Here is a 20,479-nt window from a genome sequence, read left to right as displayed (position 1 = left end):
CGGTCTCTCCAGCTTTGCTATCACCAGACAAAAGATCGTCAAGTAGTCTGTGTAAAATTTCAGAGATATCCAGAACCACCCCTGCCAGGTTGAGAGAGTGGGAAGAAAAATGTACTTTCTACATTTAGTTCTAGAACTCTATATATGACTCCCCAGGGATCCTTGTTTCCCTGGTTATTCACAAAGGAACCCTATGAACCCTATGGCCCTCTTGGCCGTCCAGACTTTATGAAAATAGTTGGATGTCTGATCCCTGTATTCGCCAATAAGAACTGCCCACCACTCAGGTTAATCTTCACATTGAGAGGCTCTCCATAAATGACAGACAACTTTCTTCTGTATTCCAACAAGGGGCCAACCTCGCTCGACCAGAACTGTGGGGAATCGAGTACTCAGCGGAATCCATAAAGCCTAACCTCTCCACCAGGTCCTCTACGCCATTCTAACCCCATCCCATAGGGAAAGAAACCCTCCATGTGGCAGTTTCAGTCGCCAAGTTACCCCTCCATACCTAGCCCTTATGGGCTTTACCAGAGGTCATCTTCAGAACCCCAGCAAAAGGCATCTCTCAGTCTTGTTCTTGCCTCAGTCAATTCAAAAGTATGACTGAGAAAAGATCAACAAATTTCTTCCAATCTGCATGCCTGTGTGATACCAACCCCACTCAACCAGAACATTACTGGTAACAATTACACAAACCACCAACGATCTCATAAACAATTAACTGATGATCACTTGAGTAGTCATCAACCACTCTCCAGTGCAAATATTTACAGGAATGTACCAATGGTAACATCAATGATCATTCCATCAAAAACAACTGAAGCCCATCCACCATACCCGCATAGGTAGCCAACTCTATAGGTTCATTAAAACCTGCATACCATGTTGGGCTACAAAGCCCTCAAACACGTCTCCACTAATATTGGTGAGACCACTATGCCACAAATGTAACTTAGCGTTCACATCCACAACAATGAAGATTGGACTTGGACCAGAGAATTGGAGGATACTATCCCAGACCTCAAGATGACAATCAGGAGAATCATGGTACTGAAAATATGAACTTGCAACATAAAGACGTAAGTTCAGAATATCCAAAGAACAACAACATGATGCTCATTAGAGAACTGTCGAAGAAAAACACTATCTAACTCTCTTCTGCACAGAACGGTGAATATACTATCAGAACCATGTTAAAACATTTTCCTATGAGAGAAACCTGGCAAATCTCCAGAAAGAATGTAGACATGTTGCAATAAAACAGCATCCAAATTCCTACAAAGAGCAACCTCACCAATTTGCACCTCACAATATATGAACCTGTGCATTCAACTGACCAAAATTAACCATGTAAACCTATCGAATTACAGTACAATATAACAGCTCTTTGACAACATAGACACTCGTTGCTGTTCACAGAGTGCTTATGGTCCTTCAAAAACGCTTGCAAATAAGGACCCTCATATGTCTTAGGGCACCTCTCAAGCCTACACTGACAATGAATAACATCATGCAAGCAATTCTCAGATAATATTTGTTGATAAAGATATCACTATTGATCTTACCCATTCAAAATTTTATCCACCTGCACTACCAGTAAGCCTGGGTGGAAAGGAGAACTGAAATTCTTATCCTTTTCGCACAGCTAACTGCTCCATCCATCATATTCTACTAATAGATCAGATTAGAAAATTGCCTAAAATTAAAAATGTCAATACCATGATACTGACTGTAGTTGATACTTTTTCCAAATAAGATTAATGTGTTGTAGCAATTCAGTTCTATCCCACTCCAGACAGAGGACTTGTACACTGTCTGATTCATAATTTAAGCTCTGCAATTGAGAAACAAACAGCTGAACTAATGCCATGATGGTCCCATCCTTTCCTTATTTTCAATTTACATCAGCTTTGCGATCTCCAATGGTGATTCTGTTCTTCCTTTATCAAGAAGTGTCACATACTTCAACTGAAACTTCGCTTGTTCAAAATTCTGAAATCAAACAGCAATGTTCAACTTGGTCCTTTTTGGATAGTAAAAAGGCCTTTTTTCTGATTTGATGATGTTAATATATATGTTAATATATATATATATGATGTTAATATATATATATATTAATATATATTAATATGTCTAGTTAACTCTGAAATAGCAAGCTGTTATCTATGCACACAGATATGCACATTATTGTTAGCTTTAGGTAAACATAACAAGTTACTGATTAATATATGTAGACAGTGTGTCATTTTAGATGGACATAGTGAGTCCTTGTTAGTTTTAAGTACATACAATGAGCTTTTCTAACCCTAAAATAGAGAATAAAATAAAATTAGGTGTAGTCTTACAGAATGTTGGGTAAATATGCCTTTACTCTAGTTAGGTTACAGTCTGAATTGCAATCTTGGATTAGTCCAGCTGCCCTTAGTTAGGTGTTTGCTACTAACCCTCGATAATTTTGATGGTTTCATTTTTTATGCGTCCATTTTAATGTAATCATAAATTGCCATTTTGCAAGGGATACAACATTAAATAACACTTCTTCTCAAACATTTTTTTTACATGCTCAAGGTCCTCAATGGAATGAAGGTTGTAGCAATTTTCTACGTATGAATCAGAATGACTACTGTGGAATTGTGTCTTAGTGTCCCCTTCCATCCCCCTTAAAAATATACATAATAGATAAAACATTATTATGTTTTAATACAAAAAAGCACTATGAAATATAAGTAAAAACATGCAAAAACTTTTGAGATAAAACAAAATTACAGATTTATAATTTTTCTCTATTATTGTGTCTGCATATGTTACCTTTGTAACCCATGAAAGAAGTCAAAATCACCCATAGATCTGTATTCATAAGTCTAATTTTGAACAAGAATAATTTTCCTAGTATCTTTTAAGTATACCCAGAAATTGGATTCATTAATTTTTTACAGATTAATCTTATTCTACCCAACCTTTTCATTCTATGTTTTCATTTTATTTAATTCTATTCTTATTCTCTTAACAAATAATTTTTTTTATAAAATTTGTAAAATACTTAATTTGCAAAGCTGACTGTGACAAGATTTAATGTAGAAATTAAATCAGAGTAAACAAATCTGTATAGGTTATTGTATATAATAAAAATAAGCAAGACATCAAGCAATTGCTCTGAACATTCATTATGCCATGCTTTTTGATGCAGCTTATAACGTCAGGGAATGGTAAAGGAAGAAATAGGAAGAGGATAATCAAGAACAGGTTACCTGAATTATATCAAAGAACTACATAAATATTATCAAATAGAACAATTAAATTGACTTTGGACAAGGAAATTCTTGAAGAATGATCACTTCATCCACTAACACTTGAATTGAGGAGAGGTGCTAGTAATGCTTATTTATTTTAAATATATATTTGTTTTTAAACTAAATCTGTATTGTAATTTTTTTCATAAATAATTTTTCTCAGTGACAAATATTACATCAATATTAATTTTTTTTATTTTTAATTTGGTCATTTTGAATGAATTATCAGATGGAGACATGGAACAGTATGTTCCAGCCTGCCGTGCTTAATTGCATGATTTCCAAATACAAGATTGCCGCACAAAAGATGTTGGTTTGTTGATGAATATACAATTGATTGCAGTTCATGAATATGAAATGTAGTTTTCTGAGTTGAGCAGAATCCTCGTTTTTTGTGTGAGTCAGGAAGGAATTCACATTAAGTCCAGGATATGGACCAAGATCATATCACAATACTTGTTCGAACCATATTTTTTAAAGATTATTTGAATGGTGATTATTATTATTATTATTATTATTTGCAAATGTTGGAAAGACATTAGAAATAACATTAAGACATTAGACATTAGAAATAACATTAAGACATTAAACATTAGAAATAACTTCAAAAGAAATAATTTCAAGAGAAACTCCAAGGATATCATCAAAAACATCTAGAACAGCAAAACAAGGCTACATAGCTCGATTTGTTCTATGAATACACAATTTTCTAAATGAAAAATTTCCAGACTGCTGGATTAGCCGTAGTTCACAATTATCACCAACACTAACAATGGCCACCACAAAGTCTCAACCTTATCACAACTCACTATAATAATCAAAGCCTATAGCTTGATTGTTGCTTATCAATGTCAATACATGACACATGTTTCAGTCAAAAATTATGAGATGCTACCAAATTTGTCAAAGAGATTCAGAATTCTGTGCATTCAGTGCAATTGTGCACACTCAGATTCATTGGATAAGTTATTTCTAAGTACAAATGTAGGTAAAAGTTCAAAATATGTACTAAGTTCACAACATGTAAAATATCAAGTGATGTGGGGATTTCTCAGACATACTGCACATCTAGAATGTAACAGTTGCCAAAAATACAGCATGCTAACCAATTTCACATACATGATATTAAAAATGACTTTAAAACCCAATCACTCCAAATCAATATAAATAAAAAAATCTCCAAAATTTAAAATACTTTTAAAGCACTCTTTTCATCAAGATAAATATCAATCAGAACATTACCTTCAAGGGCTTTAAATAGTCTACAGAATTCATGATCCAACAATAAATCAGAAGGTGTACGAGGACGAAGCTGAGGTTGTTTAAATGCTGTGCTATACATTTCATGCCGAGAAACTTCTCCAAGTTTATCAAGAAAATTTTCAAGTCCCACTCTCTTAGCTATTAAGTGTCTTAAATCCTCCTAAACAAAGAAAAAAAGAATGAACAGCGAGATCAGTTTTAATATCTCTATTTCCTTGTAAATGAATTACTCATGGTACCAAGACCCAGATAAGTTTTAATCATTAATACTTGATTATTTCAGAAGATACCCACATGAACTGTTTTTCTCTCTTCCATTCAAATCTGATTGGTAATCCATTACCACAAACTTTTGGATCTTGACTACAGTAATAACTCTGACATTTTTAATAGGATAATCTAATCTGCAATCCTTTATAGTTAGAATTACTAATTAAACAAATTTCAATAGCTATACTCCTAAAATCATTTGTACCAAACTTGTATTGGTTTATTAGGTAACAGTTTCCTTGTGATATCTTGTATATCAGTATCTGTAGCTTCTACTTCTTATAAATAAAGTAATTATAAAAAATTATAAAATTTACAGATACTAATGAAAATAACAGTCAACAATATACTATAAAATAATAAAAGCAATAAAAAATCGGCTTTTCATTCAGTTGAGTGTTTGAAAAATATCATAGTTCAAAAATTAGTTATTAAGAAGCTACATAATTTCAAAATAATATAAAATAAAGTTTTAACATAATGTATGGATGATCAGAATTTCAAATACAAGTATGGAAACAGAGCATGAGAAAAAATTAGACAGCTATGGATTAATTAAAATTATTAAATACTATAATAAAAGTATCGTAACAAGGTGTATAATAAATAACAGCCAATATTTGAACACCTACATTGGACCAACAATTTTGATTTCTTCATGCCATCATTAAAGTAGTGACCCATTTGTTTATGTGAGAAATGAAATGTTTGGTACATTTATATATAACTCTCATTTTGCATGTTTACAAGATTGCTAAATTTTGTTTTTCAATAATAGTTTTTATGAAAAATCACTAGTTTAGTAACAGTGTTACTAGTTTAGTAGTTAATATTGATCAATGTTAACAATTTGATAGATATTGATTAATATTAACACATACTGGTGGTGGTGATAAAAACCGGCTGTAATTTTGAGCATAGAATCAGATTAATTTTTCATAACTTTATTGCCTAAAGCCCCATTTGACAAAATAAAAAGTCATTTTGTTCACTACGAAACACTTCAAGTTTTAGCAATAAAAAATTTATTTGTAAAAAATGGTTCTTCAGCTATGGAATGAAAAATTACGATGACTGCCATTTTCAAATTTACAAACATAAAATTATCATATTTATTTACTTTGTAGAGAATATTAACTTAAAAAGAGTTGCCAAATTTCATTTAAAAACAGCTCGATCTGTTCAAGAGATGTAAACTTCTATTTGAAAAAAATTTGGTGGTCAGACAGATAAAAAAAATGTTTTCAGATTTCTTTATGGAAACTTAAAAATAATGAACAAGCATCCTTTTATTTTACATACTACCTCAAAGCAGTCAACCTAATCACAGATAGGATGATTAGACTGATCATTTAATACAGTACCACTGACTAAATAACCCCAACATTGCAGCCAAATGTTATTCATTGTGTAGAATTTTTATTTGGCTATGAATCTAACAAAATTTAACATATATATTTAGTATCTAAACTCTGAGATAAATGTAGTAACCTAAAAAATTATTGTAGTATTAGAATTATGTTAGTGCTCAAATTACCCTCTTAAGTGTTTCTGTTTATTTTGTTTTTTTTTACGCACAACAAAGTGTTGTTATCAGCGCCTGAACATAATATTACAACAATAAATGATTTAAGTGAACAATATTAAAATTAAAAATTAAATAACAGTAAACAAATAACATTAATAATGAAAAATATTTCTCACACAGCATAGCATGCAAGTAAAGTGTCTAAGCTGTACACTAAAGACGAAATAAAACCTCAATGAAATAACAATAGTAAAAATCTAAATTACATTAAAATTACCATGGCATACACCATATACTGTTAAGAAACAAAACAAAACACATAAAATTAACATTCCATATGTACAATATCATACACAAAATAGTAAAACACTAAAAAACGCATTACAATAATTATAACATATTCAAATTTTGATGCACAGCCTTAAGAAATAACAAGACATTTGATAACATCATTACATTGTTCTCTAACATATTTTGCATATTAGCCTCTAGTTTGGACTTGCAACACAATGTTGCATAACAACACAATCCTTAAGGATGCGGTGTACAGTTAGTTGGTAGTCGCAGCAAACATGAACGAGTGCATCGGTCCATTTAATAATGTAGTATTCAATTCAATTATGAACCTCTCCAGAAAACAGACAAGATTGTCTGAAATGTGACTACGGAAAGAAGGCTGCAAAAAAGTCTCTTTTGCCACAAAATCAGCACACTCATTGCCTGAAATTCCAATATGGCTAGGGGTCCACCAGAGCATCCATTGTGAGCAGAACCTCAGTTGTGTTATGCTGAGTCATTTCAAAAATAACAAGATTGTATATCACAGACAACAGGGTGTCTGGAGTTATAATCAACAACAGGGTGTCTGGAGGATTTCACTAATCGCCTGTAAGGCACTCGTGAAATCTGAACAGTCAAGTATACGTTGAAATGTTTGATTATTATATTTAAGGCCTTATTAATAGCATATAGCTCCATGACAAAACACTGATGACGCTGAGAAGGCCAAACATGTATGTTCTATTGCCAATCACAAAAGCACAACCGATAGAATTACCGTTTTCAGAGATGTCTGTATAAACCATAGCATCAGGATTTACGCCATTTAGAATATTATACAATTTTTCTCGTAAAATAACTGGATTCTTCTACTTTTTTTGATGTCAACAAAGATTAAAGTAATAATTTATGAGAAAAGCCTACCAAAGGATTAATAACATTGAGTAACAGTAAGAACTGGAGGTATTTGTATACTTATAGATAAGAAAAGACAATCAGCCCTGATCCCCAGCAAGGCAGTAGATCTTGGCTGTTCCTGATTAAAATTGATTAAAATGCAGGATGGCAAACATCGCAACATAGGTCAGATGATCTGGTAGCACTTTAAAGCAAGCTACATAAGAGCAGATAAATTAGTTTCATCAATTACCAAAGAGATGGCTCAGCTTCGTCCAGTAGACTTAATACGGGATTTCAGTGAAACACAACTGTAGCAAAATGGATAAATGAATGATGATAATCTCATGCATCCTAAGAGTGGTGGCTCATGTGGATAAATAAACCCTGCAGCCATAGTCCAAGCGGGAACGAACCAGAGCTCGGTAGAAGCACAACATGCATACTCAATCAACTCCCAGCGAGTATTAGGTAGATCTGTCAGCATGTCTAGCATTTTTAAACATTTAACCTTCAGCTCCTTCAAATGTGTTAATTAATCAGCCATAGATTAAACCACAATCCTAAAAATTTAACCAGGTTCAACTAATTCACCATGTAAATACAGCTGAAGGTTAACATGTTCCCGCAGTTGGGAGAAGAAAATACAATCCATTGTTTATGGAGGAAGACATGAATTCAGTCGTGTCATACCATGATTCTAATAGGTTATTGTGCTTTGGACCAACCTCTCGGCAGTAGCTACAGTTCTACATGCAATGTAAATTGAAAAGTCATCTACAAAGAATGAACACACAACAATTTTCACACAGAGTTAGTTATGGTATTTATGTTACAGCAAATTCAATAGGACTGACTATTGAGGAAACCTCTGATAAATGTAAGGAGATTCCCTTGTATACCCCACTCATGCAGTGTATTTAGTTTTCCTCTCCTCCAAGCCGCATCATATACCTTTCACATATCAAAAAATACAGCAATGAGGAATTGGTGAAGTAGAGAAAGGCAATTTGAATAACAGATTCCAAGGAAACTACATGATTGATAGATGATCTACCTTGGTGAAAACCACATTGTTTGGAGGCAATTAGGACAGTTCTCTCAAGGTACCACACTAGATGAGAGTTTAAAATTATCGTTCCATCTACTTGCACAAGGTACTGTTCAAGGAGATAGTATGATAACTTGAAGGGCACGACTTATCTTTACCAGGTTTCATTATGGGAATTACCAATAATTCTGATCAAGAAACTGGAAATACCTTGTCACAGAATATTTTTTTACAGATAGACAAAAGATGTTATAATGCAGTATCCAGGAGATGAGGTAACATACTGAGCCTGTTACTATAATTTCTTGGGGAACTGTCACAGGAATTATTCCAGGCATACTTTAGCTCATCAAAAGACAGGAATGATGACTGAAACAAGCTCTGTGGGAAGGCCAAGCGAAGCAAGACCCAACTGGCTAGTGTATACATATACAAAGAACCCATTTTAAGAGAATGGTATTTTCGTACTACTGATTCCTCAAAACATAAAGAAAATACATTTTCTCCCACCACGGGACCAAAAGCAATACTGTACTTTCCTTTGAAAAGTTGGTATATCTTAAGCACTCACACATTATTAATTTAAAGAGATTAACAATAAACTAAATGAATAGAATTAATCCAAATTTAAATATAATTTTGGACACATCCTAAATATGTTTCTTAATTGGAAAAACTGCTAGCAAAAATATCAACTAATGTAACAGTGGAAAAACAACAGTGCTAACGTCATTCAAGTTGATCAGAAAATCAACTGAAAGCATCATGATAAAAGTTTAAAAAAAGTTAGTTGAAATAAATTTGGTACAATTTGTCAAAAATAGTTTTTCTAAAACATTTTCTAAAGCAAATACACAAAAATAAAAAGTGCAACATTTTTAACTAGATAAAATCTACTGATAAAAGTTACCTGAGTAAAGTTAGGAACAGAACCATCATTAAAGTATACACAAATTCCCATTAGGAAAGCACAAAGACCTTGAACTAACTCTTCATTATCATCACGTTCAGTGGACACTGCCTAAAAATAATTTTAAATTGAAAATCATTAAAAAAACTACATAATTAAAATTTATAGAAAATTGAACTACAATTTTGATAATCTCTTTGAAGATAAGGATGTTTGATAAAAAAAATAAACTGATATTCACTACTTCCTAAAGAATTTTTTTAAAGAGTAATAATTCAGCTGATTCTTTGTACAGATAGCCACTCACAACAGCACATTATACTGTTATATCTTCTCTGTTACGTGGCAGAATGAACAATTTCTAATTATATATTAATAAAGAAATTTTTTTACTACCTCAGAACTAGTATTAAAAATAATGAGAAATCTTCAGTGAAATAATGAAATACAATTTACGAGTAAAATTTATTTTTCCAAAAATGCCTAAAAAAATTATTTATAATTCTTTATGAAAACCTTTAAAACCTACTGAATTTATCCAATTTTCTTTTCTTTTTTTTATTAACCATCTGATCTGCTTTTAATGCAAACCAGAAAGATAAAATCACTTCTAATAAAATTAAAAACTTTTTTTGGAAGCTACTTACTTTATTGGCATAAAAATTATTCTTGAGGTTAACCAATTTTTTCTCAAACTGAGGAGCAAAAAAACTCTTTTTTTAACTTTGATGCCACTGTTCAAATTGAAATAATAAGTTAAATAATCAATCAATGTTAAATAAAATTAACCGAATAATATGTGTAATGATTAAAATGTTTATTGTTAGAAAACCTCAGTAAAATTAGAAATGTTAATACAGAAAAAATATATTCAGATAGAATTTCTAATAATTTAAAATTACATGATATAAAACATTGTTTTATAGCATAACTGCTCCAATCTGTCATTTCAAGGTATTAATCAACAATAAAATATTGTAAATATATATATATATATTATTTAATTTAGAGATATATAGATGAAATATATCAACAAAGCAGTAACTGGTTCAAGCACTGCATTAAACATAATGCAAATGCCCTAATCCCAATAGTAGGAAGTAGCAAAGTGAAATGGCTACAGGTTTTGTACCAAATACAAATTGCATAATTTATGAACTGTAGAATTTATGTCAATATCATATACTACTCCTCCAGTATCACACATATATATATATCAGCGCACTACTCATAAGATATTTTCTATAAAAATACAGCTAACCATTGAAGAGTAAGTAATTCATTCCTATTATGGCCATCTTCTCCAATCTTGTGGCTCTAAACCACAATCTATTACAATCCCACTTAAATTATTCAGCTTATTCTATAACACTGATTTTTACGAATAATAAATAGCTTAATTATAATAAAATGAATTTGTATAACGTACTAATCAAGTGTACAATGATATCTCATAAAGGATGCAGATTACAGCATAATACAAAAAAATTACAAAATTCTTATAAATACTCATAAATGTACATAACATGTAATAAATTAAGAAAAATTATAATAATTTGCTTAATATTTTGTTTAACAATAAAAACAAATCTAAAAAACAATATACTTAACATTAGATAAATTAGAGCTACTCATCAAGCAATTCAAAAGAAACAATTAAAAACAGAATATCTCCAAAAACAAAATTCAACAACTTACTTGACCAGTAAGATAAGGAATACTAGCAGGAATTGAAAGAAACTGTTTGACTGCAAGTGGACAATGAGAAAGCCAGGTACTAAGCAATATAAGTAAACCAAGTTTACTCTGTACTTTTCCATGCTGTAAACAAAACAAAAATAATAAACAAAATTTTCTGAGTAAAACATTCAGTTAATACTTTTAATGAATTTATTTTTGAACTCAAAGCTACATTAATCTTAAAAAATTAACCAACAAAAATCAATTTTAAGTACATAATAAACAATTAAAATTCAAAACATAATTCTACTGATTTTTTTCTCATACACTCACATATTTCAGTTAATATTACTTTTAATGAAAATACTGGCTGCTAAAAAAAAATTAATAAATTCTGTACAATATTTAGGTCCTATGAATATAAAACCCATTTTTAATAAAGCTGATAACACAGTTGTAGGATTTTCCTGTCACACGTTTTTTTATGCATGGCTTACACACACATACACACATCACAACTTAATTTAAAATATTTATCATTTTATTGAATATAGTATTTTTCTACAATAGCTGTAAATCAGTGCTACACTAGCACTCCTTGTGGTGACAGGGAGTACTATTAACACAATATACCCACTTAGCCACTAGTTTAGAACATTTTTGGGGGTGAGGGTGAAACATTTTTTTTCAAATATTATTTTTAAATTGTCAACACATGTGCCTAAGAAAAATAAGACCTTAACTAGACAAAATCTCGAGAAACTGAGAGTGACCTTGCTCTACAGCCTCACCCCCTTCACCTTTTAAGCTGAAAATTTATTTGAATCAGTGCCCAATAAATAGAAGTAATCTGACTAAGTTTAGTCAAAATCGATCCAGTAGTTCTAGAGATATAAGGTATGAGACACCAAACACACGTACACATACTTACAAACAACTGGAAAATATCCATCCGGTTTTTTGATTTTTTGGATTCCTTAGGTGTTAAAATGTCAAGATCGAGTTAAAACAGCAAAAATTGACCAAATTGGACCCATATGCCGAAATTTGACTATAATACTTTCCCTTCTATAACTATAGTTCTGTTATACTGTTAGACAAAAGTATAAACTAATTAAAAAAGCCTCAATAAAAAAAGATAACAACATAGAGTAAAATGAGCTTTTCGTACTTTAAAAGATTTAAATAAAAATGCTGCTGAATTTTTCTGTCATTTGCAGTGCTAAAAATTTAATCTCTTCACCAGGTGAAATAAGTTAGAAAAATATTTTTATCCTTATGACTTTTTATATTCTCATATGCAATAAAAAACAACAAAAAAGTTCTAAACTGATCTGTTAAACTGGTGAAAGGGTCACAAATTGCAATACTATGTACTCTTCTCAGAAAGTATAAAGTATAGTGGGTTAATATTTTTTTTTTTAATATTTACTTTAAAACATCAGCTTAAAGTGGAATGTTGAAATCATTACTTTTTTATCTTTACATAGAACTAGCAGTTAATGATGTTAAAGAACAATTTAGATCTGGAGTAACAGTGCAAGGTGAAAAGATAAAGATGGTACGATTTGCTGATGATATAGTAATTCTAGCCAAGAGTAAAAAAGTAAATTCTAGCTGAGAAAAAACAATGAATGGCATCATGGATGAAGTCTTACGCAAGAACTATCACGTGAAAATAAGCAAGAACAAAACGAAAGTAATGAAATATAGTAGAAATAGCAAAGATGGACCACTGAATGTAAAAATAGGAATTTTGTTACTTGGGAAGTAGAATTACTAAAGATGGATGAAGCAAGCAATATAAAATGTCTGTCATGAAATTCTTCATGACAGATTTTGGTACTTCATGACTCAAAAGATCTCAAAATACTAAAATACAAAAATTTAGGTAGGTCATTATTTAAAGAAAAGCAATAGTTTTCCTCAAATATACAGGCAGGGTTTTACAGCAAAGTCCATTTTAAAATAAAAGCAAAACTAAAAAATATAAACAAACTTCATTATTTAAAAATAACATAAAAATAATACTACTTTTCTATATAGCTGCCTTCAACTTCCAACAAATTTCTCATAGAATTTCACTAGCTTCTTCATTTCCTTTTCAACAAATTGCATCACCATTGTCTTAAACCAAGCTGTAACACCATCTTTCAATTCATTGTTATCATCAAATCTTTGTGATGCAAGCCACTGTTTAAGGTGAAGGAACAGAAAATAATTGCTGGGAGCTAAGTCAGGCCTACAAGGTAGATGATTAAACAATTTCTAATGAAATTTTTTCAACAGCCTTATTGTCTGATTTGCCATATACGGCCAGGCGTTGTCATCCAAAAACAAAATCCCACAGAGAATAGTATTCCAAGTAATTTGTCTATAACTTTTTAACATTTCTTAACAAATATTGGCATTCACAGTACTTCCATGATAATTAAATTCGACAAGCAAAATACCACTTTTGCCCCGAAAAAAAAAACAGTAGCCATTAGCTTCTTAAACCAATATTCTTGTTTGAACTTCGTCGGTCAAGATGATGAATGCCACCACTGCACTGACTGCTACTTTATCTCGACGCTCAAGTAAGAAATTCAGGATCATTTCTGGTAGCATTGTGATCAAACAATTCATCACCTTCATTTTTGTAATGCCAGAAAAATTCATGCACTGTAGCAAGACATTTTTCTGTGCACACACGAACGTATGTGTATGTTTGTGCGTGCAGTTAACAAATTTGCAGTAAAAAAAAGCTGGAATGCTCAATGTATTCTTGTTAGGCAGGACTGCTATAGCAATTACAAACTTTACCAGGCTGGTATATTATATAGGATCACGACTGTTCTATCAGTCAACATTTATTTCATTTTAAAAATCATGAATATGGTAGCAGTTCTTTCATACCGGATTATCATGTGCAGTATTCTTTTGTGATGCCCTAGAAACAGTAGAAAATTTGATGTTGGTAGCACCGCTTCAAAAAGAATTTCTTGTCAACAGCTGATCATAACCTTACATTGCCTTCTGAGATAGGCTGAGTTGTTATTAAAACTTTCAGTCATTTTGCGTTCATATTTTTATTTAGAAACTGTGTATTATATAGTATTCAGTAAATTATACATGTGTTATGTGAACAATAATACAAAATAGATTCAAAATATTTGGAAGAACTGGTAGCTAATGTATTGAATGAATCTCTCAATACTGACTGTGAAAGTGATAAAGAGAACGGAATCATGGTTAGGTCTGAAGATAGTAATTTTAGTTATACTTCTTGTGTGATATATATAAGAGGTAAGAAAATGCAAATAATCTAGATGATTAAGTGGCTGCTGAGTTAGAAAGTGGAATTGAAGAAGCTGAAATAATTTCATATAAGTATAACATTAATGACAAATTCTTGTGTAAGCAAAGTTGGATCAATTAATAGTAGCAATAATAATAATAATGATGATGACTGTGATGATATTTCAAGTGGTTCAGAAGAAGATAATACTGATGATGAGTCAGATTACATTGATAAAATGAAAGTGTTGATGGAGCTGAAGAGAGCATTGGTAATCATGATTATGTTAATAATAATAAAGAGGAGAATTTGCGGAGAAATAAAGCAGTTCCAATTACAGAATTCAATTTTGAACCAACAACATGTGGTTTAAAAATATGTAGATGAAAATGCAACTTCTTTTGATGTTTTCTGCAAACTTTGGAATGAAGATATAATGTAACTGATTTTTTAATGACTGTTTGTAACTGATTTTACAATTATCGAGATAAATAATTGAATTCAAGCAATCCTCAAACAAAATCCACTGGCTTAGTAAAAGCAAACAAGTGTTATTAGAAGAGCTAAATAAATTTTTAGGGCTCTGCTTATTAGGTACTCAACTAAAATTGATGATCGTTTTTCTACAGATCTTCTGTACCACCCTATTTTTAGCCACACAATGTCAGGTAGACGATTTGAACAAGTTGTAAGATTTTTCAGTTGTTCATATATTCCAAATGTTGATGAAACTGAGGGAGACTATAAAATTTCACCATTATTGAATAAATTTTTACTAATTTTAAAAATTCTTTCCAACCAGAAGAGCCACTTTCTCTCAATGTTTTTGTTTATAGGGCGATTAATATTAGACAGTATTTGAAGAATAAAAAGTCAAAATATGGAATAAAATTTATGAATTATGCAATCCATCGGGATGTCTTAAATATTGAAATATATCAGAGAAAATGTGTAATAAAAGAAACAGGCAGTAAAGTTAATGATATTGTTCTTCAGCTTTTCGAACCATATTTTAATGAAGGACACCACATTTACAGATAATATTTATAATAGTATTGGTCTGTAAGAACAATTATTACAGAAAAAAGGGTCAAATAGAAAACACAATCCATAAGAAGTTATAAAATGAAAGTTAAAAAAAAGCGAGCAGGTCTGGTTGAGAAACAAAGAAAAAAGCACTTATATTTCTAACTGGAAAGATAAGAGAGATTTTTATCCATAACAACAGGCCACTATCCATACATAATTACCACTCAAAATCATCAGAAAGAGAACAAAGAAAAACCATAACAGATTGCGGCTTATAATAAAAATATGTTTGGCACTAACAGGTGTGATCAGACGGTAGCCTACTATTCCAATCCTAGAAAGCTATTCGCTGGAAAAAGAAAGTAATATTTCACTTATTAGATGTAACTTTATACAATTCTTATTGCCTGTATAAAGAAAGGTTTAAAGAAAAGTATAAACCAATTGCAAAAACTGGAATACCTTTCCTCAAATTTTATAATGAAATTATAAAAGTAATGATTACATTGCCTACACAAATAAAACATGGCAGTCAACTAGTTATGGAAAAACAGCTAATTACTGATCGCAAGAAGACAACAACTATAATAACTGTTTACTTTCAAGAACTTATTCCTGCACTAGAAGAATGGAAGTGTTGATCAGCCTATTATCTTAAATATTGCCAATGTTACACAGAATTGAGTCCAGGATATTGTTTTGAGAAATGGCATGAGGCCCTTACATTAAAAATCTGAAAAAGAAATTATTCTCTTTACCAGTTGGTGTATTTTTTTCTTTAGTTGTACTAAAAAAATGAATAAACTTTATTGAAGGATTAAAACTTAACTTAATTTAGTATTTTTTCCTTATTTGTTTTGACACTTAGCTGTAAATTTGGTTTATATTTTAAAGTATACGGGTTATTTGATTTTGTGATCTAATGATTAGTAGCCCTAGAGATAAATACTCAGATCTATAAACTGCTACTGCAGTCATGTCCCAGTTAACACAAAGATATGTTCAGTGAGATATAACTCCTATATCAGTTTATAAGAAAAAAGGCATTTTCTAATATTTGCATAATATAAAAATGACTTTCTTTCTTTTCTGATTAGCCTCTGAAACTACTGTAAGATATTATTTCAGAGGATTAATGAAGATGATATTTATAAATGTAAATGAAGTCTAGTCTTGTACAGTCTCAGGTCGACCATTCCTGAGATGTGTGGTTAACTGAAATGAAACCACCAAAGAAAACCACTGTTCACAATCTAGTATTCAAGTAATTCCGTATAAAAGTAATTACCTTTACTGAGATTTGAACCTAAGAACTCTCAATTTCATAATCAGTTGATTTGCAATGGCAAGTTCACCACTAGACCAACCCAATGGCTTAATATAAGAATAATTGAAAAAATTTGACAATTTTAAGTGTCCACCTAGTTCAAAAGATAAGAAAGTACTTCTGGCATAAACGAATCTTATCAGTAAGCTCATTGTAAGTATAAGACTCATTATACTTTTTGCTGATGTCGGCCCAGTAATTTTGTGACTACTATATCATTCATGACTGGGAATATGTTACCATATTTGGCACACATCTGGCATACAATTTTTTATAACCCAATTTTTCAGTCAAAATTTCATAAATCAAAGATCATGAAACATCAAACACAATTGTGGCATTGTGAAGTGCTGGTTTTCTTGAATTTTTTCATCAACTTTTTTAATCAAATCATCCATTACACCAATAGCTGGCCACTAAGTTCTCATGAACATTTATAAGCCCTTCTTGAAATGAACGACACCACCACTTACTTTAGCATCTCTCATAATATTCGACCCGTGAATATAACAAAGTTGCCTGTGAATTTCAGCCACAGAATTGTTTTTTGGCATAAAAAATTGGATTACTTCTCATACTTCACACTTGACTGGGATCACAAATTGTAGCACTCATTATAAATGGATGAATAAAAACAACTAACAACAAAATTATTAAACTTTTATTGCTAACAGTTGACTATTGATTGAAATAACTAAGCTATCATAAGTGCCTTCAGTTAACATAACATTTATAAGCAGCAAATTCAAAATGGATCTTACTTTAAAAACACACATATGAACAAACAGTTTCAGAAAGAAGTACATTAAAATAAAATTAAAATTTTAATATACGTCAAAAGTAATTACCTGCTGTAAAAGCAACATAGCTTGATGTAACAATGAGATAGGCGAACTACCAGGTGTAGATGCTGCCAACAACACCCTTAAAAGTTGTTCTCTCTGAGCCGGATTCTCTATCAAGCTATGAGATAAGCCAACAGCTGAGAACCAATTTGATAAAGGATCATGACTGAATAATCCTCCACACAGCAACTGACCAGAAGTTAATGCTACCACTAATTACAAAACAAAGTTTTAAGTTGATTACTATAATGGCTAACAAGGCATAAAAAATAAATCTAACGTTTATAACAGAAAAGTAACTTGTTAGAAACAGTATAATTAGTAATTTTAACAGTGTTTTAATATCAATCATAAATAGATCCCTGGACAAGTAGTTTTAAATAATATAATGAATATATTTTAATCTTTGATTGTATGTTTTACATTAACTGCCATAAGTATAATGACCTTAGGCAACCTGAAATGAGTCACAATTCACTCACAAAAATGAAATAGTAATACTTAAGAATAAAAAACATTCCACTATGCCAAGCTTACTAAACGAAGTAAGGAGTGAAGTAGTTTCTTTTGCACTCTTCACAGAGAGAAATATATGGTTGCACATCAGCACGGGCAAACTTACCAGAATGCAGTTGATATTTTCATACCTACAAGTAACACTTCATCCCATTCACCATAGGGACTGCCTGCATAGTGAAATCATTACTCAGAAAAAAATCTCTAAACAATACCTCTTGTGAATCAGGTGCTTTACATATACGGAAAGACTGCGGCAGTCTTTGTACCATAACAAAGACTGGCGCAGATAGTGTAAATCAATAGATTATTGTACCCCCTTTCTGTAGAGAAACAATACATTATACAGATTACATAATAAAAATGGAAATGACTTCATATTCCAAAAACTAAGAGATACTAGGAAGTAGAAAAAAGTGCAGATCAATATAATTACAAAATTACTACTTTATGATGTTTAAAATTTTTGTCTGCTGTCTTGGATCCAGCACATTGAATCAGCTTTACTTTTTTGTGATATATGATTTTAATGTAAAATTTATGAGAAAAACCAAAGTGAAAACCAATTCTCAATAAATGCCTTCATTTTCGAGTTATAAGAAAAATTGCAAAAATGAAAAAAGAAAAACAGTTTTAATGAAACAAGGTAAAAAAAAAGCTCTGCAGTAACTTTTTTATTCTGTATTACCTTCAGAATTACATTCAATAAGAAATTTTAAAATAGTTAACATTGGAATGCCCCAAACACTAATAATAATAACCTTCACAATACTAAATAATTATTTATCTAATTATCACAATATTTAATTTTAAAATTCAGTTAAATGTTTTTGATCCTAAATTACTTGTTAATAGATTTTTAAAAATTGAAAAAAAAATTGAAATTAAAAAATGAATTATTAATTTAGAGAAGTAAATCAGCTGTTATTTTACAAAAGTGCAATATGTATTAATTACAAATACAACCATGCAAGTTATTAACTCCTCATTTTGGCTTCTTACTCCAACATACAAATACAGTATTTCATTGTCTCTAAATTAATTATGTGTATTGGAGACTTAAGTTGTAGCAGTTCAGATTCTTTAGTGCAGATTCTATATTATTATTATCATCATTTATCATTTAGTTTTATCAAATAATGATGGAATAACTTGATGATATATGGGTACGCTGATAGATTACAAGTTTTACAAGAGGTATGTGATTTATTAATAATAGATTTCAAAACAGAGAAACAATAAGTAAATGAAATGTAACTAATACTTCCATACTTTAATATCACTGTGTACATATATTGCTTCAAATCAGTAGGAGAAAATTTTGGATTACTCTTTAAAGGATGCACTATTTAATAATGGTGTATCATAAAACCCTCCCATATAGCAGCTGTGTACAGAGTTATACAGAGGAACAATATTTTTGCAACAGAAATCATAATTTTTTTACAGGTAAATTGGTAATTCCATGATGATGCTTTACTAACTTTTAACATGAACAAAAAAGCTGGATCTGAGCAAGTGTCAATCAACACATGAGCCAATCAATTGACAATAACTAAATAGACTAAATATTTATACATGGGTTTGAACCCAAAATCTTCTGATGATATGACAAAAATAATCATAAAAGAGATTTGAGAGTTCTTTGAATTTCGGGAAATAATCAGAAAATGCTGGAAAACTTACTGGTTTTAAAAGATATTTGCTTGAAACACTGTAGAATTAGATATAATCCTAAAATAGCCTTTGAAGTTATTTTTTGGCTATCAGCTTTTTATTTCTTGCATATAATTAAAGATGAAAACTTTTTGTCAGAAATTTTTTATGAAAAATTTCATTTTCTATCACCTTCTCCCCCATAAACTATTCTAATCTCTATCTATTCAGTAAAGGGATATATAAGGAGAATTTTAAATATTGTTGTTAGAGCTTTGAGATGATAGTCATGAGTACATCTTATTACAGCAGCTTGTTATTTAAGCTGAGTTCATGTAGTGCAATGACTCCTGAAAGAGAGCTTCTTCAGAAATAGAAAGGAACTTAATAACAGAAAGTGAAATACAAGCATATTTCTACACCTTGGACCTATGGAATGTTTGCAAGAGATCATCAGAAAATATAACAATTATAAAATTCTTTAAGCTGGAGCAAGGTAAATTAAAATTAAATTGGTATGCATATATTTACATTAAACTACAAATGGGCATTTTAGTGTTGGTAGGTAAGGAAATATTAACACTCAAAGAAGTGCAATTTAGACTGAAGAGTTAAAAAATAACAGACATAAAATCATAATAAATAAATCACTAAA

General features: G+C 30.7%; 1 protein-coding gene across 2 annotated transcripts in view; it reads right to left on the bottom strand.

The window, feature by feature from the left end:
- Positions 1-20,479, bottom strand: part of p115 (General vesicular transport factor p115) — a 119,000-nt gene that overhangs the window by 51,821 nt on the left and 46,700 nt on the right. For both annotated transcript variants that reach the window (XM_075382525.1, XM_075382524.1), the window contains exons 9-12: positions 17,656-17,864; positions 11,190-11,312; positions 9,492-9,602; positions 4,536-4,716 (exon numbers count right to left, since the gene is read on the bottom strand). In XM_075382525.1, the coding sequence (XP_075238640.1) occupies positions 4,536-4,716; positions 9,492-9,602; positions 11,190-11,312; positions 17,656-17,864 (624 nt within the window). The remainder of the gene's footprint in view (positions 1-4,535; positions 4,717-9,491; positions 9,603-11,189; positions 11,313-17,655; positions 17,865-20,479) is intronic.

Source organism: Lycorma delicatula, chromosome 1, assembly GCF_047948215.1.
Source record: "Lycorma delicatula isolate Av1 chromosome 1, ASM4794821v1, whole genome shotgun sequence".
In the NCBI taxonomy this organism is placed as follows: Eukaryota; Metazoa; Arthropoda; class Insecta; order Hemiptera; family Fulgoridae; genus Lycorma; species Lycorma delicatula.
This window is presented reverse-complemented; position numbering and strand designations above follow the sequence as displayed.